The sequence below is a fragment of the Caretta caretta genome, chromosome 9 (genome assembly GCF_965140235.1).
Source record: "Caretta caretta isolate rCarCar2 chromosome 9, rCarCar1.hap1, whole genome shotgun sequence".
Taxonomy (NCBI): Eukaryota; Metazoa; Chordata; order Testudines; family Cheloniidae; genus Caretta; species Caretta caretta.
The window spans coordinates 61269173-61296979 of record NC_134214.1 but is presented as its reverse complement, the minus strand read 5'-3'; the positions used below and the strand labels follow the sequence as shown (position 1 = coordinate 61296979).

Sequence of the window (27807 nt, the reverse complement as noted above, 5' to 3'; positions counted from 1 at the left end):
AGCATTGTAAAAACAAAAGGGTTTATGAGTTGTTTGGAACACAGTGTAGAAAATTCTTTGTTAGCACAGAAAGCAGGAAGTTACAGCAAAGTTAATTTGGGTTAGTCCTGAGCCCAGCCGCTCTCTCTCCTGTCCTAGTCCGGAAGCTCTGTACAGCAGCCCATGGCCCACCTGTTGCCTCTTGCCTCGCAAATTGCCCTAACCCTAAATATTGATGCTAATTCTAATCCTCACTATACCCTTGATGCTAACTCTAAACTGTAGCCTAACTCTCATCCTGTCATTACATCTTGCCCTAGGCTTAAATCTAACCCTAAATTTAATCTAACTCAATCCCATAACTCTAACCCTGACAGTAACCCCATCACTCCCCTTCACCATACTCCTTAACCTGACTCTAATTTCCTAAACTAGCTCTCAACCATATCCCCTACCAGCTATTGCTAACCCTACCCCAAAGCTTACCATTCCCCCCACCCTGAAGCTAACCTCAGTGCTAAACCTCCCCCTAGCCCGAAGGTAGGGACATTGTGGGTACAGACTGAATTTATGACAATGTCAGAGGGAACAAATACTTCTCCTCACATTTGAAAAATCTGCCAAAGAGGATCCTTGCAGATCAGAAAGGCAAATGAATCCCACGCTTGAGGAGCTGCCACAGAGAATGCTCTGCTGCCCACCCCATAACATCTAGCTGGGGCACAGACGTCAAGAGCACTGCAGCTGGGGAGCAGTGGGGACAAAAACCTTAATTGGCTTCAGGACTGAGCGTGATAAGTTTATGGAGGGATTGGTATGACTAGACTGCCTACAATGGTGTGTAGCCAATCTGCAACAGCTAGCGGCAAAGATCTCCAACAGCTGCTGATGGGATACTAGATGGAGAGGGCTCTGAGTTACTACAGATAATTCTTTCCCAGGAGGCTGACTGCAGGGTCTTGCCCACATGCTCAGCGTCTAACTCATTGCTATATTTGGGGTCATGAAGGAATTTTCTCCCAGGTCAGATTGGCAGAGACCCTGGGGTTTGTGTCTTCCTCTGCAACATGGGCAGGGATCACTTGCTGGTTTGAACTAGAGTAAATGGTGGATTCTCTGTAACTTGAAGTCTTTAAATCATGATTTGAGGACTTCAGAGTAACTCAGCCAGGGGTTAGGGGTTTATTATGAGAGTGGCTGGGTGACGTTCTGTGCAGGAGGTCAGACTCCATGATCATGATGGTTCCTTCTGGCCTTAAAGTCTATAAGCTGAGTGGAATTAATGCACAGAGAGTGAGGCAGTCTCCGAGGTAGCCAGGTCCCAAAAAGCCATTTTGGGCTTTCTAGATAATTATCAGCTCCTGGAACTACACCTGGAACTAGATGGGAAACCAGAGGAAAGAGCCCAGGAGTTGTGCGCTCATGGCCACCGCACTCATTTTAACCCTACGTGGACATTTGGCACTAGTTGCAGCTTCTGCATTTTCTCCCAAGGAAGCTGTAAGCAGAATAAACTGCAATGTTTCATCTTGCAGAGAACAAAGGTTACTTCATTTCCTGAAAAATCTGGACCAGTGACCTATACCAAGTGGTGAGCAGTTGAGTGAGCACAGCTCAGAGTGAGGTTTTATTTCCGTCTGCTCTGTGGATAAGCTAGCTCAGATCTATTAAATTCTCTGTGGCACTGGGGACAATTCTGAAGCAGAAAGGGGAAAATGGGCTTTCTTTTTTTGTTTGTGTCACTCAGGCTTACTGATGGATGTCCTGAATGTGCTGGGGGAGGACTGCTTGGCAGCAACCTTTTTGTAACGGTCACCAAGCTTCAGGCCCTATGGCTGAGTTTTCACAGGTGCCAGGGTATGACTTCAGCTGGGTAGTAGAATCCTTGCCCCCATGCCAGTCTTATACAGGAGGGTGGTCTTGGTGTTTGGTCCTTTCCACAGTGGGCAGGGATCCCATATCTTAGCCTTTCCAATCTCACTGTGTGCTGAAGACAGGGGGATGGGAGAAAGGAGCCCACTGGCTCCACCAGAAGATTCATAGGGTAAGACACAGCTGGAATCAGGGGGTTTGATGAAGGGCAGGGTGGCAGCAACACCTAAAGGAAGGGAGGTGGGAAAGGGGGCAGTACATCAGGCAGGGGCACATGGGAGAATGGGGACATCAGCCATCCCAGGGGAGCTGGGTTGTGTAGGAGCCTCAGTGGCCAGGCCCTGAGCACTCCGGTGAAGGGACAGAATGGCAACATCTCCACCCCTCACACATGGGGATGGGGAAAGCGGGAGGAACCAGAAAAGGCTGGGAGCTCAGCCTGCTACAACTGCTGGGGGAATGGACTGTCCATCAGCCTGGGCAGCAGCTCTGATTGGCTGTTTGTTTTCATAAGGCAGGGCAATGGGGAAAGGTAGCCTATCAGACAGGGGTTCCCTGCAGGCCCTGGAGTTGATGGCTCTGGACTGCATGGGGCCTGAGGCATGGCATGGTGCTCAGCCCACAGCTTTGGGGGCCTGATAGGTAACTTGGGCCCAGGCTTTTGGGCACCTTGAAGATGCAGACCAAAATCTCTGCCCCCAGGCCTGCCCCCGTCCTTAGACCCCATGCCCCACCCCTAGACTCCTGCCCCCCATCCACTTGCCCCTATACCCAGGCCTAGGGTGACCAGACAGCAAGTATGAAAAATTGGGATGGGCGTGGGGGATAATAGGTGCCTATATAAGACAAAGCCTCAAGTATTGGGACTGTCCCTATAAAATCAGGACATCTGGTTACCCTACCAGGCCCGTCCTGCCAGGCCCTATGCTGCACTGCCCAGTCCTGTGCCACCCCCCATCCCCTAGGCTGTGCCTCCCTGACCCTGTGCCCCCTAGCCCCGTGCCCCCCATCCCTGAACCCCTGGGCCCGTGGCCCCATCCCTGTGCTGTACCACCTGGGGTGCAGGCCCTGGGCCCGTGCCCCCGATTTCCTAGTCCCTAGGTCGCACCCCCGGACCCGTGTCCTGGGCTCCCCCATCCCTTAGGCCGCGTACACAGGCTCCCTAGTCCCTGGGCCGCACCCCCGTCTCTAGGCATTTCTCTCTCTAGGACCCAGTAATGTAGGAGCGGGTCGGAGGAGAGAGTGACACACATCTCAGCCAATAGGAATGCGTTCCAGTGGTTGGGGGCGGAGCGACATGTCGAGTCGGGCCAATGGTAGCCGCTGTCGTGCCCCACCTCACCGAGGTGGCCTCTCCCGAGTCCGGACGCCGGAGGGAGTGAGCGGCCCGGCCCGGCTCGGCTCGGCCTGGCCTGGCTTGCGGAGCCGGTAGCGTGACCGGCCGCCAGGTGAGGGGACCCTGGGGCCGAGCGGGCCGGAAGGACGGCAGCGGGGTGGGGCGGCTCCTGGTGCCTGGGGAGGTGTCACGGCTCGCGGGGAGCGGAGTAGGGGGAGGCGGGGGGCGTCATGGCTCGGGGGAGGAGCGGAGTCGCGGGGGGGGGGGGGGGTGTCACAGCTCTGGGGGGAGGGGAGAGGCGTGGGGCGGGTCACGGCTCGCGGGGGAGAAGTTGGGGGGTCAAGTCTCGGGAGGAAGCAGAGTCGGGGGATCACGGCTCGGGGGGGAGGGGAGAGGCGTGGGAGGGGTCTTGGGTCGGGCGGAGGGGAAAGCTGTGGGGGGGTCACGGCTCGGGGGGAAGCGGTGTGTGGGGGGGTCACGGCTCGGGGGGGAGGGGAGGGGCGGGGTTGGGGGGAGGGGAAAGGTGTGGGGGGGTCACGGCTCGGGGGGAAGCAGAGTCGGGGGATCACGGCTCGGGGGAGGAGGGGAGAGGCGTGGGGGGGTCTTGGGTCGGGGGGGAGGGGAAAGATGTGGGGGGGTCACGGCTCGGGGAGAAACAGAGTCGGGGATCACGGCTTGGGGGGGAGGGGAGAGGCGTGGGGGGGTCTTAGCTCGGGGGGGGAGAGGCGTGGGGTGGGGGGGGGTCATAGCCAAGTGTACCCAGTTGGGTGTGGCTGGGTCTGGGAGTTCCGATTTGGCTCCTTAGACGGAGCAGCCTGGCCTGGGGTGCAGTAGAGCCCCAGTCCCCGGACTCCTTGGCTCAGGGCTTAGAGGCCATTAGTGTGAGGCCTAGAGTTCCCCGTTCCAGTGGAGAAGATATTTAGCTCCCACCCCCACTCTCCGCTCCCCACCCATTGTGCTCCTTTTCTCAGGTGAAGGGCTCTGCGAGGGCTGAGGTGTGTGCTGCCGCTCTCCTTTGGATCTAGCTTGCCTGGCATGCGGTATCTATAGATGCCTCTGTACTACCCTGTCTGGCTGTGCAGAAGAAAAGTCCAGAGATCCCTGTGGGATGGTGGGTTGTCTCTCCTTGTGAGCTAGGGATAACATTCTTCTCCTCTGTTCATGAGCTCCTATCTCTGTTGTCTCACCCACCAAATCTGTGGTTTTTGTTTTGCTGTTTTTGTTTGTTCCCTTTCTCTGTTTTTCTTTGCTGAAGGGGCTTTGTGCAGATCCTGGATTTGCACACGTCCGAGTCCATGTGTAATGTAGCTACATAATTGTGCTCTATCTTTAGCTTTCATTTAAAAACAAATTCTCAACCCAAGATGAGCGAGTGACATCTGCCTCAGCCCACAGTTATTCTGATGCTATAGGAGAGGTGTGAAGTGTTCCCTTCCCTTATCTGGGTGGGGGATGGACCTGAAACCTAGTGATGGCAGCTTAAATGTAAACATTGTTAACTGTTTCTCTGCCACTTAATGTACTTAGAGAGATTGTCTGCTGCAGTGAAAGATATTTGGGTAGGGAGGAGTCTAGTGCAGAAACTGCTTATTATTGAGATGAGAAACTAGAAGTTGCAACCCCTCAGAGTTACTCCTTTCAGACCTTTCTCACAAGAGGCAGGGAATGAAGGGCTGCATCTCCTCCCACATGCTAGAGGCATCCCCAAACATGTTTTACAAAGCAGTTTTTATTGGTAATATCAAAATAATGCTGCAAACTAAAAACTTGGTGGTGATGTAAAATAGTAATATATTTTTAAGAAACAGGAGGAGGATGCTATACTGATTGTATTTTCATATTGAATTAACTAGAAACCTCAGTTGTACATTTGTATGAATCTGCCCCAGAGTGTCCAGGGTGCAACGCCAGTCTGCCCTGCAAACCAAGGGGCCGTGTTTCTAAGGTGGTTGGATGTGAGGCTCCTCTCCTGCAAACTTCAGGAGGTCTGCAGTGCTGTAGTTGGCAGAGAATTAGAAAAGCAGTAGATGAGGGAAGAATGGATAGACCAAAGAAAATCCCACAGTTCCACCCCTTATGAGTTCACTGTGTAAATCTTTGTGACTAAAGTAGCTTTAGCTATGGGGCACATGCTTGTCTTTATTCCCTCTATGCACCCTCCATCTTTAGCAGTTGAGGAGGATAGTTGTGATGGGAAGAGAACTTGGGGAGGGTCTTTGCTGCATGAATCTAGGGTTTCTAACACATAATTTAGGTCTAACATGTTGCATGGGGATACAGGGTCTGAGTCATCTTAGAGGGGCCATAATGGACCCATGTTACCAGGAAACCCCATCCCAGACTGTAAAGTGTAAGTACTGTGGTCTGCTGTCAAGGGTCCAGAAGGTGGGAGTCAGGAGGCCTGGGTTCTAATCCTGCATCTGCAAAAGCCTAACTATATGTGTGACTTTTGTTAAGTAATGTGAGTTCCATGGCTGAAAGAGGGAAGAGAGAGAAGGGATGGTTTGATGTTTAGGGGCATGGGACTTGGACTCAGGAGACCTGGTTTCTATTCCTGGCTCTGTCACAAATTTCCTGGATGGCCATGGGCAAGTCACTTAATTAGTCTGTGACTCAGTCCCCTTTGCAAAATGGGGATAATACATCCCTACCTCCCAGGGATGTTGGATATAACTTCACTAATGTTTGTGTGACACGTGTATTCTAGTGATGGGGCAATATAAGTACCCAGACAAAGTGCAAGATATTAAGATTTCTCTGCAAAGATATGCTGTTGTGTGCCATGACCTCATGAGGGTGGATATAAAGGCGGAACTCCAGAGCTACAAAGGCTGTCCTCTCCCCATTAGGCAAGGCTGACAACTCCTGTTAGCTGCAGATATCCTGCATAGAATGACTTAAGCTGTGAGAGCTGGTTGTGTGTGGAGGAGCTGGATTTGAGGTGGTGGGAAGAATGTTGTGCCTCTAATTGTAAATTGGACAGCTCCCTTGATCCATGTGCTGTTGGAGGGCACTGCTGCATAGCATCCAAGCCCATGGTAATGTCCTTGTCTCTGATCTCTTTAGTGGCCGTGGCTGGACTCTTGATGATGCCGTGTTTTTCAATGAGGGTGGAGCAGAAGCTGGACTTCACTTGGTTGCCCTACGCCCTCTGAAGGAGCAGTCATGTCGGTGATGGTGGTGAGGAAGAAGGCGATGCGGAAATGGGAGAAGCTGCCAGGCAGGAACACCTTCTGTTGCGATGGTCGGATCATGATGGCCCGCCAGAAGGGCATCTTCTACCTGACACTCTTCTTAATTCTTGGCACCTGTGCCCTCTTCTTTGCTTTTGAGTGAGTTCGTGGTGGGCTGAGATCACTGCTTTTGGAGGGGTTTATGGGGCTGAACTAATTGCCATAACTTGAGGGTGAGAGAAGGAATTTGACCCCCATCCTGGGGGCATGTGGGTTGGGATTTGGGTTAAGGAAAGAAGGAATTTCCTGCTAGCCTCAGGTTCTTATTAGGGCTAGCTAGTATATTGGGATCTTTGGTGTAGCTCACCAGATTAAAATCCAGTTTTTGCAGGGAACCTGCTGGGTTCGGCTCAATCCTTTCTGGAAGCTAGAAATCTCTTAGGGAGTCTCAACCTGTGACATGAGACCATTCATTGGAGAGAGAGAACCAATAAGTATGTGAGGTTTTGGGCTCATCAGGGTTGTGTCTTTGGTCGTGCATGACACCATATTACTGTGCTACTCCTCTTATGATTAGTATAGGCACAAAAGTTTTGCTGGTTTAAAAATGTCTCTTGGTTAAACCAGTGTAACTTTCAAGTGTAGACATGGCCTTGATTTGTTGTCATTGCATTTCTCCCTCCTCTCCCAAGTTGGGAGTGGACTGGCACTCTGGTCTGGTGTGAAGAAGGTTGCTGGAGGTGCCACCTCTTTGGCCAGTGTGGTGTACTGTGTCACGGTTACTGTGAATGGAGTGAAAGTTAGTTGATCTTATGTGGCCTGCTTCAGGGGAAGGAGACTTAATGAAACAGGGCTCAGTTTGTGAATGGCCTGTGACTGTCTCAAGATTGTTACAACTCTGCCATCTCTTGAAGGCTGATTTACAGCTGCTTTCTGGGGGACCAGCTCTGCTGAGCCTTGCCTCCTTCAGGGCATTTGTGATGCTGGCAGGTATCTGATTGTCCTGAATGATACTCTGGGTAACATGATGGGCTTTCCAGATATCTCTGAGCTGATGGGCCAGTACATGCATTAGAAAGCAGAGGAAGGGGACCTCTCTTGAGACCATTTTCTGCAAACTAAACCAACTGTTGCCACTTCTAAAACCTGCTTGTTTGCTGCAGATGATGTATGGTGTTTGGCAAACAAAATTGCCACTCTGGTAACCCAGGAATTTATGGCTTGCTCATTCACTGGCCTTCTAGAAATGTCACCCCAGTTAGGTATCTTCTTGACGTCTTCCTCAAAATTTTATCTGAACCTGGCTTGCTTGTCTAGATAAAGGATATGGCTGAAACCCCTTCAGTGTTGAATGGCCTTTCTGGAACATCCTATAGAGAGATTTGCCAGATCTCATGTGTCTTAGCAGTAGCAATGAAGGGACTGTCAGATCATAGACAAGCTTGGACCTGTGAAACTAGGGTGACCAGATGTCCCAATTTTGTAGGGATAGTTCTGATATTCAGAGCTTTGTCTTATATAGGCACCTATTACCCCCCCACCTCTGTTCCGATTTCTCACACTTGGTATCTAGTCACCCTATGTGAAACTGGCTTCTCTGCTTCATTGACACTGTCTGTTTCTGTATAAGGGGTGTAGTGTAAGCATGACATTGGGAATCGGGACTTCTGAGTACTAATATTGGCTCTGTCGCTGACTCAGTCTGTGTCCCTAGGCAACGATACTTACCTCTCTTTATTCATTTCCTCCCCTGTAAAATGGGCTAAGACTTCCTGCCTCGCAAGGTGTTGTGAGGATGAATGAATGTGTATAAAGTGCTGCTGTTGTGTAAGTGCTTATTATGATGGATCCCTACAGAGTCTGGCCAGCAGTGGAAGAGCAAGCCATGTCACTCTGCCTCACACAGTCTGCAGGCAGTCATTATTATTGGTGATGGTGTATTGAGGCCGATTGAACCAAGCTTGCGTTTGACTTTTAAATGTGTAAGATGTGTGATTATCTCCCCTCCATGCACTCAGGTGAGCAAAGGCCTCTGGAGGGCTCCCTTCAATCCCTCCCTGTCAAGAGAATCCATGAGACACACCTCTCAAGGGGGGAAGAGAGAGAAATCTCTCTCTATCTAAAGATATAATCTCTCTTGTGTGACGTTTCAGAGTAGCAGCCGTGTTAGTCTGTATTCGCAAAAAGAAAAGGAGTACTAGTGGCACATTAGAGACTAACCAATTTATTTGAGCATAAGCTTTCATGAGCTACAGCTCACTTCATTGGATGCAAGTGATGAAGTGAGCTGTAGCTCACGAAAGCTTATGCTCAAATAAATTGGTTAGTCTCTAAGGTGCCACTAGTACTCCTTTTCTCTTGTGTGAGAGGCTCAGGGCAGTCTAGCAGCGTTAACCTTTCCTGTGCTCTGGAGAGATGCTGGGGGCATTTTTCTTTTTCTGCAGTAGTTTGGAGTTTCTCTCTTAATGCCATAGCTTCTGAAGGAAATTCCATCTGTTACAACTGATTGTTTTTGAAGAGAGGGGATGAATGTCATGGGCGGAAGTGGCTTTTCTAGTATCTCCTGATCAGACCCACTCTAATGAGGGGTGTGTATGTTTTGAATGTTTGTTTCATTCAGCTGAAGCATTTGTTTGGTCACATCTTAGCTGGGAGGTAAACAAATCTTTGGAATCCCTGGAATGGGGAAATGTCAGATGCAGTTTTTGAGCCAGCAGTGCCTTGTGAACTTTGTCCTGCACAGGCTGTCCCTGGGCAGAACCTGAACCCGTCAGCTTGGCTCTGATTAATGCCTCTGACTTCTGGGTTAATGTTTTCAACACTTCCCTGTTTTAGGGTATTTGTTTTCCTCCTGACCCCCAGTTTGGGATTGGTTAAATCCCAAATGCTGCTGTCTCTCTGGTCAGATGACTTGGGGACACATCACCCCCGTTTGCAAAATAATTTTTTGCATTCTTCCACTCTGAGGACCTGAGTGTTCTCTCTGGAATGACATAGGAGACTGGCATTTGGGCTACCCAAAGTGTCCTTTTGAAATTGTGCTGAAGCAATGTAAGTGTTCACTGTAACTCCTCAGGCAATGACCTGATTGTCATTGCAGACAGCTTTGTGAAAATCTCCATTCACCATGTAGGGACGGCAAAAAAAGCAATGTTAGGCTGAAAGGGATAGACTGAGATCCTGAAAACAGTATTGGAGGCCATCCCTTTGAGCGATATGGCATTGTAATATATTCAGAAATTGGGGTCCAGAGATGGGTGGCATGGGAATCCTTCTGAACAAAGAGCGGTTTAATAAAGAAGATAGAGAAATAAAAGGGGAAATGAGATGTATACAAACTCATGAATAGGATAGAGAAGGTAAATTGTGCACTTTTATTTATCCTTTTTCATAATATAGAAATAAAAGGACATCCCACATAATTGATAGGCAGTAATTTAAAAACTGTTAAGGATGTAGATTTTTACACAATACATTGTTAACCTGTGGAACTCATTGAGGCCAAGCATTTAGTCAAATTCTTCTGTTAATTTTGCTGTCCTATAGATTGAGAATATTCAGAGTTACATTAGGTGAAAATGTGTAAGGAATGCAAACTCTCCTGCTGCAGAGGCTGGTCTTGATGATTGTCATGTATTTCTTGTACACGGTAGGTTGCAACGCTGCTACTAGGAGGTCAGGCTTCTGTACCAGCTATGGATTGGCCACAGAGCTTCCTTCCCAGAGAGAGATACGAAGGGCATTCACTATAAGGTCCTTTAATGTTCTGCTAGGTATGGCTGAGGCTAGCTTAATAAGGTGTTACACACAGGACCATCTTCTGTCTGAATAATATAATAAGTCTTAACATTCCATCACATCTCCCCTATTAAGTTCTACATTCCTACCATTTACAAAATTTTCACTATTACACTATCTTTGAAGTTCAGTAAGGATTAGTTTAAGTGTCTCTAAATTGTACTGGTTTTCTAATTACATTACCTGAATGCATAACAACTTCGTCATTGGACTATCCATTAGTTGGAACAACTGGCAGTGGTAGGTTTCGAGTCCTTGAGACTTCTTGTTCTGTAGAGTTTGCTCTGTTGATTGTTCTTTCTGAGGGACAGTCTGTAGCCGTTGACGGTTTCTGTTGAACGCTCCATTGTTGGTTTTGGTCTCACATGCTCTGAGTGCTAAATTCTTTTTCTTTACAACCATTGGAGTTGACCATCCTTTTTTTTTTTCTTTCTTTTTTTTTTTAATTGCATGTGTAGGTTCCTTGAAGCTACCTCTGGAGGATGGCCTTTCTCAGAGGTGGGATACTGGCTTAGATTACTCTCTAGTCTGGCAATTCCTGTGGTTACACAGGGAGGCCAAAGCCTAGGGAAACATTGTCTTCATTAGGGAAAAAAGGAGTTAACTAACTCGAGGTAAAATCAAACTATAAATTGACTTATCTTCACTGGGATTTTTACCTCATTAATTACCGTGTTAGCTAACACAATTAAGAACTATATGTCTGCTGATAGCCCTCCAGGGATGCAGACAGGTAACCAGCCAGAATACAGAGGTCCAGTGCAGTCTGAACTGAAGGACAGCCCAGGTGCAATAACCCTCCAGTATGGCACTCCAGGCTAACCTCAAGGGCTGTGAAGGGTATAGGTAAAGGAGTGAAGTCTTGGATGGAGGTGCCCAAGAAGCTAGGGTAACTTGGGGCCAAACCTGTATGGGCAGATCAAGATTGGGGGCACCTGGACATCAAAAAGGGGCCACCCCACTGGGAAAAGCCTCACCCACAACTTGGGGTATACCTCTTGTCTAGTCCCTAGGGTCTGCTTTTCATGTGCACAACCAGGACAACTACACCGAGATTGCCTCTTTATCAACTGTAGCTATAGTCAAGTCTGGAGGGCAGAAATCCAGATGCAGAAAAGGGCCCCTGCCAACCTATTTGAACCAGTATGGATTGAATGGATTGATGGGAAGGCAGTCATTGGGCTGATGGACTTGGGGTATAGCCAGATCCTAGTGAAGGACCAATTAGTTGGTTTGGCGACATCCTGAAAGAATGGGGTGGCTGGCTGGCTACCTGATGGAACAGCTCACTTTCACAGACAGAAGCACTTTTGGAACCATCAAAACTGGTGGTGATAGGGGAGGGAGGGGACTTCCAGCCAAATCAGGGAACCTTCAACTCCCCAAGCGTCAGGAGCTTGGGGACTCTCTCCTGCTGGAGGCTGACATTCTGGCCCAAAACACCAGTTTTGTTCAAGAGCAGTGAGCTAATCAGATGCTAAGCTGGGCTGTGATGAATGGAGTTGGTGGTACATCCCCAGTGGCTAAGGCAGTGACTGCACTTTGAGGTCAGGGATGAATGGATTTACAGCCTTGAATGAAATGGGCAGATGGGAGGTAAGAACTCAACTCCTAGCCCCTGGGAGTTAAAGACAAGAAGTCTTACAAGTAGCCCATTCAATTCCCTTTGCAGGACACTTGGGGAGGGGGGGAAAAAACATCAGTTGGGTAGTGGTCCAGGTCTACAAGCTCAGTGTATGCAGAGATGTCTGACTACTGTTCCTCATGCCAATTAGCCATTCTCACAAAGCACCCCTTGTCGTGCTCCCAATAGTTGAGGACCCTTTTGAGATAATAGGGATGGGCTTCATGGGACCCCTGAAGAAGAATGCTGTGGGGGTATCAGCACATTCTGGTCATCTTCGACTACGTGACCTAGTATCCCAAAGCCACCCCCTTGCACTCTACAAATGCCACTACCATCATGGTGGAACTCATGTAGCTCTTTGTCCAGATAGCAATTCCACAGGAGATCCTGACCAGTCAGGGAACTAACTTCATGTGCAATCTGATGAAAGAGCTGTGAAACCTACTAAAGGTCAAGTCAACAAGGAAATTAATATACAGCCCCCGGACAGATGAGCTGGTAAATAATTTCATCAAATGTTGAAGGAGATGAAGAAATTCATAGCCTCTGGTCATAGTCTCTGTAACCAGCTGCTTCCTCACTTCTGTTTGCCATACAGGAGGTGCCCCAAGCCTCCACTGATTTCCCCTCCCCAACCCCAATCTTTCAAGCTCCTATACAGCTGGCTGTATAGGAAGAGCAAGGCTGAGGGAAGAGCAAGGACCACAGACCATGAACATAGTACAGTATGTTCACCAGCTAGGAGAAATTTAAGACTTTAGGGAAGTGGTGTGCAACCTGTGGCACGCAGGCTGGAGCCCGCCAGCAGGTTACCCTGATGGCCTGCAGGTTGCCCACCACTGCTTTTGCCCAGCGAAAACCTGCTAAATGCCCAGCAGGCCCAAAAAAGCCTACAACTGAGGGGCCTGATTGTGGTGTTCAAACCAAATGATTGGGTACTATTATTGCTGCCTAGCTCAGAATCTAAATTACGGGCCTATGGCAATGGTCATTTGAGGTGGACAGGTTGGCCCCAAGGTCCAGCAGCCAAAGAAAAGACAGGAAAAAAACAAAAACCCACAGATATACCACCAGAATCTTTTTAAAAGCCTAAAAAGTCTTCAAGGGGCTTCATAGCCCATTATCCTTTGGATTCTGAATTAGGACCCCAGGCACCCTTGACCCAAACAGTTAAACCTGCACAGATGGGAGAGCGACTTCAACCCAGATAAAAAGCTGAGGTACAGCAGCTAGTTGACTCATTCCCCACTGTGGAATCCTTACCAGGACCAGCCAACTTGGCATACAACCATATCGAGATGGCACCGTGACAATGTGCCCGGGAGACTCCCTGGATGCACCCCTGTAAAATGTGAGACACATTTTGGGATGAACCATAGGCTATGCTTACCCTGCGAAGAGTCACACAGTGCATGGAGAAGCCCCACTGTGCTTGTGCCAAAGCCAGAAGGCACAATATGTTTCTGTATCGATTTTTTTGAAAGATCAGTGCAGTATCAAAATTCGGCACACATACAATGCCAAGGATAGATGAGCTGTTGGAAAGTCTGGGAGCTGCCAGATATATAATTGCCTTAGATTTCACAAAAGGATATTAGCAAATACCCTGGACACCAGGATCCTGGAGGGGGGTGGGAGGGACCTTCTTTTTCCATGCCCTTTGGTTTATATCAGTTAAGATCCCTGCCCTTTGACCTTCATGGGGTAGCAATAACTTTCCAGAGGCCGATGGACCACATTCTGCAGCCATACAGACAATACACACTAGGATGATTTTACAGCCAAGACTGGGTTAGCCATGTAAGGCCAGTCTCAGCAGTCCTTTTGTCCCTCACAGATGCAGGTGTGATGGCAAACCCAGCAAAATATAAAGTGGGGAACCGCAACGCCACATATCTAGGCTATACTATTGGAGAAGTCCGAATACAACCACGGGTCAACAAGGTGCAAGCTTTGGCAGCCTGTCCCAGTCCTACAACAAATAAACAAGTATGGTGCTTCTTGGGACTGGCATGGTATCAGCGGTGTTTGTCACTGTTGTAGCTCCGCTCATGCATGTTGTAAAGGATGGATATTCAAAAAAGGTTCAGTGGTCTGAGGCCTGCGACAAAGTCTTTAAGACACTAAAGAATTGTATGGCTCAGGAACCAGTTCTTTATAATCTAGACTTCTCAAAAAGAGTTTCATACTACAAACACAGGCCTCAGAGGTAGGGCTAAGGGCAGCTCTTTGTCAAGAAGTTGAGGGAGAACACGTATGCTCTACATATGTCAAAAGCTGTACCCTAGAGAGAACCTATTCTGTCATTGAGAAAAAGGCCTTGGCAGTGAAGTGGGCCATGGATCCTGAGGTATTGTCTGCTGGGGAACCTTTTCCTCTGACTGTAGACCATTTAGGTGGTTGAACACCATGAAAAACACCAGTCCAAGGATAAAGTGTTGGTACTTGTCCCTACAATCCTATAGCTTCCAAATAGTCCACTGGACTGGCGAGGTGAATCGAAATGCTGAATTTTTTTTATGTGATGGAGATCTAAACACCAGCTAGCAGCACCCTGGCCCTATTTCAACCCTCTTCCCCCCTCCCCGCGCGCCCCCCCTTGTTCTGGACTGGCCCCACCCCACTGCATCTGCAAGTTATGTCAAAAATGGAGGAGTTCAAGAGTGGGGAAGCTCAACTGAGCAGTGAGCAGCTCTGAGTGTAGGTCTAAGCTGTGAGCTAGGGATGTGATTCCTTTGCTTGTGTACACATACATTAATGCTGCTTGAACTAGCATGAGTATAAAGAGTAGTGTAGCCACGGTAGCACGTGTAGCAGCAGCAAAGGCATGGCTGAGCCATGCTGAGTACTTACCCACCCGTTTCAGGCTGGGCTGTACTCAGCATAGCTGACCTGTGCTTTCCGCTGCTTGTGCTACCATGGCTACACTGCTATTTATACTCTTGCTAAATGTATGTGCTAATGTATATGCATACATGCCCCTATCTCGTAATGTAAATGCAGCCTGAGAGCAGGGCAGAGTGCTGGGCCTCCCTGCTTTCAGGGAGAAGCCTGGCAGAGGATAGAGCCTACCCCCTGCCTAAGAGGAGGCCCAACACCTCTGAGATGAAGGAGGTTGTACCATATTCCTCTGTTGCTGACACAGCGGGCTTTGAACCAGTGTGCAGCCAATCCATGTCCCCTCTGAAGGAAGAGAAGCCGGCAGCCCAGCTTGAACTGGTTGCATGTTTTTGTTTGTTTTCCTACTCCTCAGTTGCTTTCTGAGCATCCAGAGGGAAGAGGCTAGAGGGCTGAGGCTGCTTCCCTTTTAGGGTGCTACTGGGCACCCCCACTTGAGCAACTATACCACCCCCATCAATACTCCAAGGGGGTGCTGTTGAAGGACCAGAACCCTAACAAGGCTAGTTCATGTTGTCTGTCACTCCGGGGGGGAGGTTGGTAATGTGGGTGTTGGTGCCCTTCGTTACACATACTCCCTTCATTGCTCCCCAGGTGACCTGGCTGAGAGTGTCTCTGTCTGCTCTGTGTTAAAAGGAAACGCTGAGTGAACTCTTGCTTGCTGATACTCTGAATCTTGCACTCTCTGCCCTGTGTAATTAGAAGCAACGGTGACTGGGCTGCATGAGAGGATGAGCTCTCCCATTGCTCGCTGTACTGCTTTAAACCTGAGGGGAGAATGGCCCTGACATTACCAAACACTCTCATTCTTCCTGCACCCATCTAACCATACACCCAGAGCAGATACACAGGCCTATCTCCAGTGGGGAGATTTGCTTCAGGCTCAAAGTGCATATAGATAGGATCTTGGCTTGTGGTGAACCAAAATGTGATGAAATGCTTCTCACTTTTGTAGCAGAATCAGGCCACAATAAGTGGAGTTTGCATATGGATCACTTTAGGGATCATACTTTCAGCTTGTTGGCCCTTCTACTGAGGTTTTGGTTTCATTCTCCATGTGTCATGCATTATTGTGAGGGGGGAGGAACCTATGGGCTTCCTCCTGTGGCCAAAATAATCCCTCTGAATTTCCCCAGTGAAATAATTAGATTGCGTAGCTGAGTGGATAAGGTATATTTCAAAGTGAATTCATATCCTGCTGAGGTGAAGTCTATATAACTTGTTTCCATTCTCCCTTACCCCCATCAATGAGATATAAGTGAAATCATACCAGTATTATAAAGCAACAAACAAAAATCTGGTCTAAAATAAGCTGTTTCCAAAGGTAGCTGTCTTTCTGCACGTCACTTCTCCATGTGCCTGAATGCTTTCATTTGGCATTTTTATGTAGGTGGTGTTTTGGAGCCTTTGAAGGGCATGCTCCAAATTCACCTCTGTCCCACATGTCGTAGTTACCTTTTGGCTTCTTCCATCATATCTCCTTTCTGTGGTGGTTTATGTATCAGGTGTTGCTCTGACTGCATTTCCGCTCCGCAAAGTACCAGTAACAGTGATGCTGCAGCAGCACGGGCTTTAATGTGAGCTGCACAAGCCGGCTTGGGACCCATGGCGCTTACTTGAGTGGCTAGTCTGTGCTGAAGTCTATGCTGCTACAGCTCCAAACCTACCAGTATCCCGAGCTAGACAGACTAAAGCTAGTTTGGGTATGTCTACCCATGCTGCCAATCACACCTTTATTACACTTTAGACATACCCATGATTCCTATACTGAAATCATGCAGGGGAATTAGCGATTCTAGAGCTCACGCATCAACAAGGGATGAGAACCATATTCTCAATAGAAACCTTGATATGGCTTCATTACGCAGAAACCAGCCTATCATCTGTGCAAACTGTCACTTTTTGGGAATCCAAAATAAGATGGTGGCTTGGCTAAATAGAGAAAATATAAATCCAGCAACTAGCCAGTAAACAGGTGTCTAAACAAATTGCAGACCAGCTCAGAATCCCTCCAGTGCTTTCTAAGGGACTCTTAGACAGTAGGGACAGATAGTAACATACAAATACTAAAGGCCTTCTCTACCTTTCCTCTTATTCGGGAAAACAGTTCAAGCAATAAACCACTAGATGGCAACAGTGTAGGCTATTTGGAGGTGGTAGCTATGGTAGAAGCACAGGTCACTCTGGCAGACACATCACCTATTGTTATGGGTCAAAAACTATCTGGGAGACAGGAAGTAAAGAGTAGGAATAAATGGTCAGTTTTCATCAGGGCAAAAGGTTAGAAGCGGGGCCTTGAGTTTCCATACTACAGCCTATGTTTAATATATTTACGATCTGGAAAGCAGTGGGTGAGCGATGAGGTAGCAAAATTTGCAGATGACACAAAGTTACTCAGCAAAAAGAACGAGCAGTACTTGTAGCACTTTAGAGACTAACAAATTTATTTGAGCATAAGCTTTTGTGGGCTAAAACCCACTTCATCGGATGTATGCAGTGGAAAATACAGAAGGAAGACACACACACACAGACACACACACACACCATGAAAAAATGGGTATTGCCATACCCACTGAACGAGAGTGATCAGTTAAGCTGAGCTGCTATCAGCAGGAGAAAAAAAAAACCTTTTGTAGTGATCATCAGGATGGCCCATTTCCAACAGTTGACAAGAAGGTATGAGTAACAGTAGGGGGGAAAAATAAGTATGGGGAAATAGTTTTACTGTGGGTAATGACCCATCCACTCCCAGTCTTTATTCAAGCCTGATGTAATGGTGTCCAGTTTGCAAATTAATTCCAATTCAGCAGCGTCTCGTTGGAGTCTGTTTTTGAAGTTTTTGTTGTTGTTGTATTGTGACTTTTAGGTCTGTAATCGAGTGACCAGGGAGATCAAAGTGTTCTCCGGCTGATTTTTGAATGTTATAATTCTTGACGTCTGATTTGTGTCCATTTATTCTTTTACGTAGAGGCTGTCCAGTTTGGCCATGGCATGTATATTGGACTCCAACGAGACGCTGCTGAATTAGAATTAATTTGCAAACTGGACACCATTACATCAGGCTTGAATAAAGACTGGGAGTGGATGGGTCATTACCCACAGTAAAACTATTTCCCCATACTTATTTTTCCCCCCTACTGTTACTCATACCTTCTTGTCAACTGTTGGAAATGGGCCATCCTGATGATCACTACAAAAGGTTTTTTTTTTCTCCTGCTGATAGCAGCTCAGCTTAACTGATCACTCTCGTTCTAGTGGGTATGGCAACACCCATTTTTTCATGTTCTCTGTGTGTGTGTGTGTATATATTTTATATATCTTCCTTCTATATTTTCCACTGCATACATCCGATGAAGTGGGTTTTAGCCCACAAAAGCTTATGCTCAAATAAATTTGTTAGTCTCTAAAGTGCTACAAGTACTCCTCGTTCTTTTTGCTGATACAGACTAACACAGCTACCACTCTAAAGTTACTCAGGTTAGTCAAGTCCAGAGAGGACTATGAGGAACTTCAGAGGGACCTAACCAAGGTAGGGGAAAGAGCAACACGATGGCAAGTGAATTAATGATTGATAAGTGCAAAGTAATGCATATGGGAGGGAAGAATGTCTGTTTTATACTTCCGTGCGTCACTGTAGTATCTGAGCGCCTTCCATGTAAAATCAGAAGCAAAGTTCCTAGAGGACTTCATGGAATCTCTAGCACTTCTCCCTTTTCAAGTTCAAAACTCTGCTTGGTGGTTTTGAACTCTCACATCTTACATGGTTCTAAATTAACTGTATCGGCTTGGGAAAGGGATCTGGCCATCACTGTGAAGACTTCTGCTGAATGTGCAGCTGTGGTCAAAACAACAAACAAGCTGTTAGGAGGCACGAGGGATGAGATGAAAAGTAATACAGAGTATTATAGAGTGGTTATAAATTAATGGTGGACCCTCATTTGGATTACTATAAGCAGCGCTGGTCACCCCATCTCAACAAGGAGACTGCAGAACTAGACGGGGTTCAGAGAGGAGTGATGAGAATGAGATGGGGTCTGGAAAAACTCATGAGAAGAGATATCTGAAAGTTTGCTCTCCCTGTCTCATAGCACAAGAGTAAAGGGATGTTAAATAACTGAAAGGTGACAAGCTCAAAACTGATAAAAGGAAAGACTTTGTCCCATGCTGTGTGATTAGACTGGGCACTCACTGCTACAGGAGGTCATTGAGGCCAAGAGCTTAGTAAGATTCAGAGAGGGATTGGATGTTTATAGAAGAGGGTGGATATCCTTGATTTTTAAAAAATGTTTTTATTTAAATCATATTTTTAAATTTACATACATTTTAAAAAGTTATATCCTATGTTAAGTCAAGCTTACTATAATCTATTAAAATCACTTAAATGAAATTTTAATAAATCAAGCAGTACATGTTTACTGCTGAAGTTTTAGAGAAAGTCAAAGCACTGAATTAGTGGAAGTTACTGGCTGAGCACCTGAAAACTAGAGTTTGCTGAAGTGCTAAACCAGCTTTTGACAGGAGTAGTCTCTTCTGCAGGTGCAGAGAACACTTCCTTCATTTCAGTTTATTCAACTAGTTCAGTTCAGTGACTGGTTATTCAAAGTTGAAAAAAGCATTGTGAAAACAAGGAAATACAGAGTCAAGGTAAAGGTCCATGCAACTCTGCCCTCCTGGAATTGGCGATAGCCACTAGCTGCATGATCTCCTGCTGCATTCACGTGTAGCTGCATTGAATGGTAGAGAAATTAGTTGGAGCAGATTGGAAGAGGTGTGATTGTGATATGAGGTGATCTGGATGTCTGTGGCCCTATGTGGGTATATTTGAGCCCCTCTCCTTGACCCCCTGTGTGTGTGTGACAGAAGGAAAGAGGTGCATCTGTACCATGAGAGATCTAGGATGTCTCATATCAGCACTGTGTCAGTAGCAGGGCACGGGCCTTCTTGCCATGGGGGTGTCAGCAGTTAGTGGGAACATATGTGGCCCGTGGGTTTAATGATAGCAAGTGAAAGTTCAGTGTGTTGGTATGTGCATAAGGGTAAAGGATTTGAAGGAGTTGTATAATTTAGGCTACTCCATGAAAAGACCCCCACATCTACTAAGTGTATGAGTGTAGGAAGCTCCTGTTCAGTACAGGGCAAAGGCAGAGTGTGAGTGTGTGTGTTCTGGGCTTATTGAGACATTGTTCAAAGAGGGTAGAGTTAAGGGTTGCACCTTGACTCTGTACTTCCTGGTTTTCATAAGTTTGAGTTTTACTGACCTAGATATTCTGGAAGGGCATGAGCTATCACTGGGCAACCTTCGCTCTGCATTAACAAATTATTTTGCCATTTAATTTCCTAATTTTTTTTAACAAAGAGAAGGGTTGGGTGGAGGTAGTGGTCATGTAGGCAGCTGTAGTTATCATGTAGGAGTGCAGCCCAGATGTTTCTGTGGCCAGGTGATGATAGTACCTAGATCTTACTTAGGGCTAGTAGCATTAAGGAGGGAAACATCATTATTTTCATTATAGAAATGTATGAACTGAGACACAGAGAGAGGAAATGACTTGGCCAAAGTCATCCAGCAGGCCAGTGTCTGAGACTGGGACTTCGGTGGTTGTGCCTAGGGGTTGGATCAGGAGTTGGTAGCCAGGAATCAGAGCCCAGGATCGCAGCTGGGGTCAGAGCCAAGAGTCAGAGATGAAGTCAGGAATCTGAGCCCAGGGTTAGAGCCGGTAACCCGGAGTGAGGCAAGGCTGGGGGCAGGGCTGTGTCGGGCGCAGGAAGAGGGCTGGAACAAGGTGGGAGCAAGGCTGGGAACAAGCAGGCACAGGAACTGTCATAGCCATGGGTGAAAACAACAAGGAGTCCTTGTGGCACCTGCCAAACTGCTTCTGAGCTTGAGAGCTGGTTTGCTGACTTCCACCCAATCGGGCAGTGTAGACAGTCAGGCAGCCTACTACAGGCTAGTTGCACTTGTTAGGTTGCCCAGAGACTGGCTCTGCTGCAGGACCTGATTCCTGACAGTACTCCCCCCACCGAAGGGTGCCTCCTAGGGGCCTCGTGACCCCGTTTCTCGGGGTACTGCTAGTGGAATTCTCAAATATGTCCAGGGCATGGATATTCCCTCCCAGTTCCCAAGACTGCTTGCCTGGACCATAGGTTTCAGAGTAACAGCCGTGTTAGTCTGCATTCGCAAAAAGAAAAGGAGTACTTGTAGCACCTTAGAGACTAACCAATTTATTTGAGCATGAGCTTTCGTGAGCTACAGCTCACTTCATCAGATGCATACCGTGGAAACTGCAGCAGACTTTATATATACACAGAGAATATGAAACAATACCTCCTCCCACCCCACTGTCCTGCTGGTAATAGCTTATCTAAAGTGATCATCAGGTGGGCCATTTCCAGCACAAATCCAGGTTTTCTCACCCTCCACCCCCCCACACAAATTCACTCTCCTGCTGGTGCTAGCCCATCCAAAGTGACAACTCTTTACATAATCAAGTCGGGCTATTTCCTGCATAAATCCAGGTTTTCTCACATACCCTCATACACACACAAACTCACTCTCCTGCTGGTAATAGCTCATCTAAACTGACCACTCTCCAAGACCATAGTCTCCCCAGGCCACCAGTTAGTGGAGGCTTCCCCTAACTCGCCAAGAGTCAAGGATTTGGTGGACCAAGTACTCCTGCTGTCTGCAGATCTGTGTGGGGTGAGTTAATCAGTTTGGGTATAGGATCCCATTTTAGAGCTTTAACAGGTAAGGTGTGAAAGATGGGTAGATTTTCAAGGACTCTGGCAGCTGTAACCTGAAGGCTTTTGGGTTTACCCATTCTTTAATATTTTAAAGGGTCCAGGTATTGGTAGTCTAGTTTGGCAGATGGGCAGAGAACCATATCTTGTCCCCTATCCAGATTGGGGCCAACCTAACAGTTTTGGTCTGCCTGGTGTTTATAGGCTTCATTGGTGGACTGAAAGTATTCCTTGATCTCCTGGTATAGGTCACTTGGTATAGGATGGAGGCTAGTTCACGGCAGTTGGTACTGGGGAACTTACCATTAAGTCTGAGTGGAAGCAGGGGTGAAAGCCATAGTTTGCAAAGAATGGGCTATGTTGGACTGAGGTGTGGATTTCATTGTTAACAAGCAAATTTGGCGTAGCATGGTAGGGGGAACCAGTTGTCCTGGTGGTAACTCAGAAAGCAGCAAGGATACTGTGCCAAGATTTGACTCTCTCTGTTTGCCCATGAGTCTGTGGGTGATAAGTGGATGGGGCAAGGGATTCAATGCCAAAGAGTCAGAATTCTGCCAAGAATCAGGAAATGAACTGGGCTTCCCAGTCCTATACAATATCTGCTGGTAACCTGTGGTTGCAGAAGACATTTTCCAGGAGGAGCCAAGCCGTCTCCTGTGTGGTAGGAACAATAATGGTATGGAATGAAAGTGTGCCATCTTTAGTAGGAGGTCAGTGGCGACCAGGATTACTGTGTGTGCCTGGGAGTGTGGCAGTTCTACAGTGAAGTCCATGGGGACCAGGGGGTTTTGATGGTGCAGTCTTGGTACAGGCACAGAGGCTGCAGGACTTTTTATATAATCCTTCATGTAAGATCATTGGCCTGGCCACTAGAAGCAACTTGAGACCAAATTCCAGGTCTAGAATTGGCCAAAATGGCTCACAAGTGGCAAATCATAGCATGGCTTCCCTACCTGAAGCATAGGTTGTCCCTCCAGAACATAAATACAATGGTTGCGACAGAGGGGGCTGTTCTGTTGTTGGAACTTGGCATTAGGTCTGGTACCTGCATAATTCAGGGTCTGGTGGATCTGGGTTGTGAATGGGTCATCAAGGAATGGAAGGAGGATGTCAAGAGTGCTGTTGATCATCCAATTGACAAAGTTGGACACCTTGAGCATAGTGGAAGAGGGCTCTTCACCAGGTTTGAGATCTTTCTCTTTGTGGGATAGAGCATCTGCCGTCCTGTTTCTTGTTCCTGGGTGAAAGGTTACCGCAAAGTCAAAGCGAGCAAGTCTGGTGTTGGTGAAGGTGTTTAGTAGGCATTCCAGGTTCTTGTGAGCTGTCAGGAGTTTGGACTGGGAATTGGGCTCCTTGTAGTAGGTAACTCCATTCCTTGAAAGTCACCTTGATAGCCAGGAGCTCTTGGTCCCAAATGTCATAATTTTTTTTCCTCGTGGGGTTAGCTTCCAAGAATAAAAGTCTCAGGGGTGGAGTTGGTTGTGGGGGCCCTCATGATAGATAAAACTGCACCAATGGCAAAATTTGAGGCTTCTGCTTTGATCCTAAATGGTTTAGTTGGATCTGGGTGAATCAGGATTGATGCTGAGGTGAACATCGTCTTCAGCCAGTCATAGGCTGACTGAGCTACTGTGCACTGGGTGAACTGGTCCCCCTTTTGCAGAGGTGTCATTATGGGTGCAACCAGGTTAGAGACTCGCCTGTAGAAATTGGCAAATCCCAGGAATTGCTGCACCCCATGTACATTCTTGGATGAGGCCCAGTCGGATATTGCAGCCACCTTATGCGGGTCCATGGTGAGTCCCTCAGGCATGATGAGATAACCCATGCATTCCACTGTGTCCTTATCAGACTTGTATTTCTTAAGCTTCACATAGGTATGGTTTTGGCAAAGTCTCTCCAAGACCGTGCAAACGTGATGATTGTGGAGATGCAGAGAAAATGGGGACATCATCCAGCTAAATGACAACAAATTGATCGGTTTCAGAGTAACAGCCGTGTTAGTCTGTATTCGCAAAAAGAAAAGGAGTACTTGTGGCACCTTAGAGACTAACCAATTTATTTGAGCATAAGCTTTCGTGAGCTACAGCTCACTTCATCGGATGCATACTGTGGAAAGTATAGAAGATCTTTTTTACACACAAAGCATGAAAAAATGGGTGTTTACCACTACAAAAGGTTTTCTCTCCCCCCACCCCACTCTCCTGCTGGTAATAGCTTATCTAACGTGATCACTCTCCTTACAATGTGTATGATAATCAAGGTGGGCCATTTCCAGCACAAATCCAGGTTTTCAGGTTTGTGACAAATCTTGGGAGACAGGCCAGTCCTTGCCTACAGACAGCCCCCCAACCTGAAGCAAATACTCACCAGCAACCACATACCACACAACAGAACCACTAACCCAGGAACCTATCCTTGCAACAAAGCCCGTTCCCAACTGTGCCCACATATCTATTCAGGAGACACCATCACAGGGCCTAATAACATCAGCCACACTATCAGAGGCTCGTTCACCTGCACATCCACCAATGTGATATATGCCATCATGTGCCAGCAATGCCCCTCTGCCATGTACATTAGTGAAACTGGACAGTCTCTACATAAAAGAATAAATGGACACAAATCAGATGTCAAGAATTATAACATTCATAAAGTAGTCGGAGAACACTTCAATCTCTCTGGTCACGCGATTACAGACATGAAAGTTGCGATATTACAACAAAAAAACTTCAAAACCAGACTCCAGCGAGAGACTGTTGAATTGGAATTCATTTACAATTGGATACAATTAACTTAGGCTTGAATAGAGACTGGGAGTGGCTAAGTTATTATGCAAGGTAACCTATTACCCCTTGTTTTTTCCTACCCCCCCCCCCCCCCAGACGTTCTTGTTAAACCCTGGATTTGTGCTGGAAATGGCCCACCTTGATTATCATACACATTGTAAGGAGAGTGATCACTTTAGATAAGCTATTACCAGCAGGAGAGTGGGGTGGGGGGAGAGAAAACCTTTTGTAGTGGTAAACACCCATTTTTTCATGCTTTGTGTGTATAAAAGATCTTCTATACTTTCCATAGTATGCATCCGATGAAGTGAGCTGTAGCTCACGAAAGCTTATGCTCAAATAAATTGGTTAGTCTCTAAGGTGCCACAAGTACTCCTTTTCTTTTAACAAATTGATCCAGCATGTCCCAAAAGATGTCATTTAGGAAATGATGGAAGGTCGCCAGGGCATTACACAACCCAAACAGCATAACTGAATATTCCAGGTGGTCATACCTGATCCATTCATCATCTTCTCCTTTACCAGGTTATAAGCTCCACAGAGGTTCATCTTTGTGAAGAACAGAGTCTTTAGAACAGTTCATTAATAAGTGGTCAGGAGTATTGGTTTTGGGATTGTAATCTTGTTCAGAGCTCTGTAACCCACACAAAGCTGGAGGGAGGTGTCTTCACCACAAAGAAGTTTGAGGCCCCTCCTGAGGTTGTGGAAGAGTGAATGGATCCCTTTTGCAAGTTTTCCTGCAGATCGCACCACGAGTGACAGTAAGTTTGAGTTTGGAGAGGGAGTGAATGCGCCCCAGGGAACCTCTGCTCCTGGCTAGAGGTCAATGGGGTAGATATAGCTGCAGTGGGGTGGTAGAGTGTCAGATTTTTTTTATTGTCAAACCTGTCAACATAATGTTGATATTTAACAGGTTTGCTGGGGTCCCCTTTATATTGTCTTTGTGTCTCTGAATTCTTTGGAGGATTGTGTAAACTGCAAAGGGTTGCTGGTCCCGGCTTGGCTCTTGGCAAACAGGATTATCAGCAAGACGGGGAATCAAAGTATACTGTGCCTGATCACCAGTGGATGCCAGATATCAGAGCCAGGTTACCTGGTGTGGGGCAGGAACAGGGCTGGAACTAGGCAGGAGCTGGACTGGGAACAAGCTGGCACAGGAGCTTTTGCAGTTGTGGAGGAATGCTTTGAGCACCCGCCAAATTGCTGCTGCTGCTGGGATTAAGAACTGGTCTACTGACTCTTCCCACCAGTCGGGCAGCCTACTGCAGGCCAGCTGCCCTCCTTGGGTTGCCTGGTGACTGGCGCTGCTGCAGGCCCTGCTTCCTGACAGCCAGTGTCAAACCTGGGAATAGAGCCCAGGTTTTAGGAGTCCCAGTCCAATGTTCTCTCCACTAAGTCACACTGCTGCTATGTGATTCTTAAGTGCCCCCTAATCTCCCAGGTGTATGGCTACACTATGGAGACTATACTGGCATTGCTATGCTGCCCTAACCCCTTAGCATAGATGCAGCCTATACCGGTGGAAGGGGTTTTTCCAACAGTGTTGAATGAAGTTATCTAGGTCGATGTAAGCAGCTATGCGGATCTAGCCTGTGGCATAGACTGGGTGTCAGGGCCAGGGGTGTGGTGTGTCCCACCCCTCCCCAATGTAGCTATCTCAGCCTAGCTTTTAATTGTAGATATCAAGCCCTAGTTGTAGTGGGATGGGGATAGTGGTTGTGCTTTTGGAGTGTGTAGTTGATAGCCGAGTCTGTGGGAAATCTCAGGCATGGTGTGTGTGTCCCAAGAACTTGACAGTTTCATTACTGGTGGTTACAGTAACTTTTAAGCATGTGAGAGAAGACTCTCTCTCTCTTGTCCAGTTTAGCCTCTCCTTCCCAGCCCATTAAGCCATTAGCATTTTAGAAGCTATGTGTACAAAAAAGTTGTGGAATCTATGAACTTCAAGAAAAGCTGTTTGGGGGCAGTGAGGGTTGGGGGGGGCTGTATCATAGGTACCTCTTGCTCAAATGACCTCCTATTTGGATCACTAAGCCTACCCTGCACCACCACAAAGCACAGCAAATTTCAAGACTAGCCAGGTAAGCATACAGATTTTAGAACACTTCGAAAAAATTCCTTTAAACAGAAAGATCCCGCCACCTTAACTGAAGCAGAGAGGTTGTTCTGCTATAATATTTATGAAATTAATCAGCAACTGCTTTGCTATAGTCAAAGCCCCAGCCCAGGATAATCCTGAAAGCATGGAAGTCTCAGAGATGTGACATAGCCCATTCACCTAAATGTGATGGTCTCAGCTGAATGAGAACACTCCCTATAGCCTGAAACAGTAGCTCTGAGATGTGTGAACTGCTCCATTCTTAGCTCCTCACCCCAGCAGTGATTCTCAGACTTGTAGGGGTCAGGACCCATTTGTAAATGTTTACGGCCTGTCTTGACCCAGTAAATAGTCTGGGGTTGGAGGCCCTAGAGTGGTTTCGCTTGGGTCCTGCCTCACTGGCGGGGTTGGGTCCTGCCCGGCACTCACCCAACGTTGGCAGCTCCTGGCTGGGCTTATGTCTCTGCTCCGGGAGTTGCAACCTCTAGGGTTGCTGCATCGCTAGGTTCCGCCCCTCCCCGACTGGACCGAATTTGTGTGAGTGGAGTTGTGACCTGGCCCATAAGATTGCAGGGCCACTCACTCAAATCCAGCCTACCTGGACTCCCATCATCATGGTGGCAGGGCCAAACCTGAGTGGTGCTGGGACCCGAAAGGTTGCAGTGTCTGGAGCAAGGAGGCGAGCCCAGCCAGGTCCATGGGACAGTAGCTGCCATGCCACCCTTTAAAATATTCTGGTGACCCAATTATGAGTCCCAACCCACAGGTTGAGAAACCCTGTGCTTGTGCATGTTCCAAATATGCCTGACCTCAGCTCCCCACCCAGCAGGGTAGGGCCTCCCCAGATCCCAGCTCACATGGGGGTATGGAGAGAGTTCAGACCAGTCCAGTCCAAAAAGGCAAGCCCCTCCAGAACCGGTGCACATGAAGGGCGGCCATGAGGGTGGGTCAGAACCCAAAGATGGCAGGGCCACCCCAGATCCTGGCGTATACACAAAGACTTCGGACCCCCAGATTTTGGCTTGCACACTGTAGAGAATGTGGGGCTGAAGCAGCCCTTGCCCCTATTCTCCCCCAGTTCCCCTGCCACTTACTCCCTTGTCCCCTTCTCATGTCCCTCCCCATCCCCTCTTTACCTCCCTTACCACCTATCCTTATTTATTCCCCTCATTTCAGCCCCATATGCCTCTTACCCCATTCCCTCCCACTCCTCTGGCCCCTAAAGTCACTCTCCTCCTAGCAAGCATTCACATTTAATTTTTTTCACAAAAACACTTTATGTGCCCCCCTTCCCCCCCAAACAAACAAAAACCTTGCCAGAGAGTTTTTAGTAATATGTCCTTGAACCTTTTGCCCAACTTGGGGCTTGAATTGACACTGGCTGTGTGGGTCAGGTTCGAAGCACTGCTGCTTATCCCCTTGACCCATCCAGTTGTGTGAAACTTTCACGACTACAAACCCTGATGGCTTCTCTGTCCGGGCATGGTCAGTGTAATCAG

The 27807-nt window shown here is 47.5% G+C and overlaps 1 protein-coding gene across 5 annotated transcripts in view; it reads left to right on the top strand.

Moving 5' to 3' along the window:
- Positions 1 to 3155: 3155 nt before the first annotated feature.
- Positions 3156 to 27807, top strand: part of ZDHHC9 (zDHHC palmitoyltransferase 9) — a 38702-nt gene continuing 14050 nt past the window's right edge. For 2 of the 5 annotated variants that reach the window (XM_075132360.1, XM_075132356.1), the window contains exons 1-2: positions 3156 to 3299; positions 6254 to 6519. In XM_075132360.1, coding sequence (XP_074988461.1) covers positions 6353 to 6519 — 167 coding nt within the window. In that variant the 5' untranslated portion in view covers positions 3156 to 3299; positions 6254 to 6352. Of the gene's footprint in view, positions 3300 to 4158; positions 4299 to 5517; positions 5538 to 6253; positions 6520 to 27807 lie in introns of those variants that run through there. The other 3 variants (XM_075132357.1, XM_075132358.1, XM_075132359.1) reach the window with 3 other exon arrangements.